The 2,452-nt window shown below is 51.9% G+C and overlaps 1 protein-coding gene across 1 annotated transcript; it reads left to right on the top strand.

Moving 5' to 3' along the window:
• Positions 1-12: 12 nt before the first annotated feature.
• Positions 13-1,738, top strand: LOC104519199 (vacuolar protein sorting-associated protein 29; the record flags this gene model as incomplete). The annotated part of the gene is made up of 3 exons (XM_010163361.2): positions 13-207; positions 747-982; positions 1,578-1,738. Coding segments are annotated over 3 exons (549 nt in total), but the record flags the coding sequence as incomplete, so codon positions are not given.
• Positions 1,739-2,452: the final 714 nt, after the last annotated feature.

Below are 2,452 nucleotides of genomic sequence, written 5' to 3'. Positions count from 1 at the left end.
CTCCCGCTGCCCGGGAAGCTGGTGTTGGTGTTGGGGGACCTTCACATCCCGCACCGGTGCAGGGGGCTGCCCGGGGAGTTCAGGAAGCTGCTGGTTCCGGGGAAGATTCAGCACATCCTGTGTACCGGGAACCTCTGCTCCAAGGAGGGCTATGACTACCTCAGGACTCTGGCTGGGGACATCCACGTTGTTGGGGGGGACGCTGAGGTAATGTTCTCGCTGCTGTTAGTTCCTCAGCCTGCCTTCCCACACGCTGTGGTTGTCTCAGTGAAACCTGGGGAGTCCTTCAGCATTAGCAGCTCCACTGGGATAGGGAGTAGGAATGTCTAAGAGTGAAGAAACGGAATTATTTTCTAGACCCTTCTTGTGCTTGCCCCAGAGGGGACTGTGAGGGTGTAACACATGCACTCGATCCATGGGACCTCTGGCACAAATCTGTCATTGCTGTGAGGCTGCTGGAGTTCCCCAGCTGGCTGTGTAGCTGCAAGAACTGGGGGCTTGTGTGCATGTGTGTTTACTGTTCAGTAGGCTTAAGGCTCCTGATCTCTCTGCAGATTCCCAGCTCTTTGCTCTGCAGTTGCTTTTGCTGAGGTGTGGTACAAGCATCCAGTGGGTTTGCACGTTGAAGGAGACCTTGTGCACTCAAGTAGTGAAAAGAGGATTTGTGTGTTGGAATGTAGGAACCTGAATTGCATAGGTGAGCAGTCTTTGGCTGATTTACAGGCTGTGTTTTTTCTCCTTCTTAGAGCCTGAACTACCCTGAAGAGAAGGTTGTAACTGTTGGGCAGTTCAGGATTGGGCTGATTCACGGCCATCAGGTTATTCCCTGGGGTGATGTGGCCAGCCTGGCACTGCTGCAGAGGCAGCTCGATGTGGACATTCTCATCTCGGGACACACACACAGATTTGAAGCATTTGAACATGAAAAAAAATTCTACATTAACCCAGGATCAGCTACAGGAGCCTACAGTGCTTTGGAAACGTGAGTGAGTAGGGCCCTGAGCTCCTCAGTGCAGCAGAGCTTGTAGGTGCTACCTGAAATGTGTGTGCTCCCCTGTGAGTATCTGAGCACCGTGCTGCAGAGGCTCCTGGGGAGGTGTGAGGAGCAGGATGCCAGCTCTCTCCATTCCCAGGGAGTGCAGTGGGGCTCCCCTGTTACCAGGGCTTTACTTAGACCATGTGTTGGGTGTGACAGCCCGGCACTGGTGTGTCTGGGGCTGCTGCCTGGGCCCAGGGAGGGGTGAGTTGCAGCAGCTTCTTGAAGTCATTTTGCTTTCTGATGTTTTCCCAGAACCTGCGTGCTAATATTTGGTAGGAAATCAGACTTCTGGAGGCACTGCCAGCTGTAATGTCTGAGCCTGACATGACTTAGGCTGTTCAGTAGCCTTGAGGGCTGTTCTAGGCTGAGTGCAACTCAATAGACTTCTGTCAGTGCCTGCAAACTGCAGTGTCTCCCAGATCCCACCAGCCCTTGGGAACCAGGTGTATTAGAATACAGAAGCATAAGGTATGTTAATAGAAAGAAGCATCAGCTAATTGAGAAGATCAACAGTGTGTTTTGGGTTTTTTTCCCCCAGGAACGTCATCCCTTCATTTGTCCTGATGGATATCCAGGCTTCCACAGTTGTGACTTATGTATATCAACTAATTGAGGATGAGGTGAAAGTAGAAAGAATTGAGTTCAAGAAGTACTGAATCGCCTTCAAACCTGCTCCTTGGCTTCTTGCCGCCTTTCATTTCCCTTCCAGTTGTCTAGGTGGTGGCAAGCCACCGGGGGGTGCTGCTGCTGCGGCGTGTTGGACTGCAAGGCAGCCACAAAGATTTATTGCTCGTGAGCTTGTTAAAAAAAAAAGAGAAAAAAAAAGTTATTCTTGGTTCCCAACCAGATGTTGAAGCAGAAGAACCTGCTGATTAAGAGAAAGAGGCCAGTGGAAAATGCCCTGTGTCTAGGGAGAAGCTGCTGTGTTCCTGACCTAAGGGAGGCACGGAGGGTGGTGGTGGGTTAAACTTTTTCTGTAAAATGAACACAGAACAATAAATCTCTGTCTCTGTGTGTCCCTGTCTCTGTGCGTCCTGGTCCTACATTACACTTCTAAAAGGTGGGGTGAGGGGGGCTGGATCTTGGTGTAGGGGGGTGCTGAGGGCTGAAAGGAAGCTGCTGTTTGCTTCTTGAGACACAGCACAGATACCTTTCAGGATCCATCAGAGATGCCCGAGGACTTTAAATGCTTCAGCAGCCCTGTCCCACCTCCTGCCTGGGAGCAGAGTGGAAAGGCAGAGGCAGGTCAGGAAATGGTGGTGAGGAGAGCTGTGCACGGGTGGGTGCTGCGGTGGAACTGGGTGTCTGTCCTCATGCTGCAGAGCCAGCAAGAGTTGGCAGAGGCCAAAGCGTTTCTCTTCATCCTGCCATGCTGCTGACAAGGGGGTGGCTGTGCTACTGGAGCGAGCGTGG

Source organism: Antrostomus carolinensis, unplaced genomic scaffold (genome assembly GCF_000700745.2).
Source record: "Antrostomus carolinensis isolate BGI_N321 unplaced genomic scaffold, ASM70074v2 scaffold52542, whole genome shotgun sequence".
NCBI classification, from domain to species: domain Eukaryota; kingdom Metazoa; phylum Chordata; class Aves; order Caprimulgiformes; family Caprimulgidae; genus Antrostomus; species Antrostomus carolinensis.
This window is presented reverse-complemented; position numbering and strand designations above follow the sequence as displayed.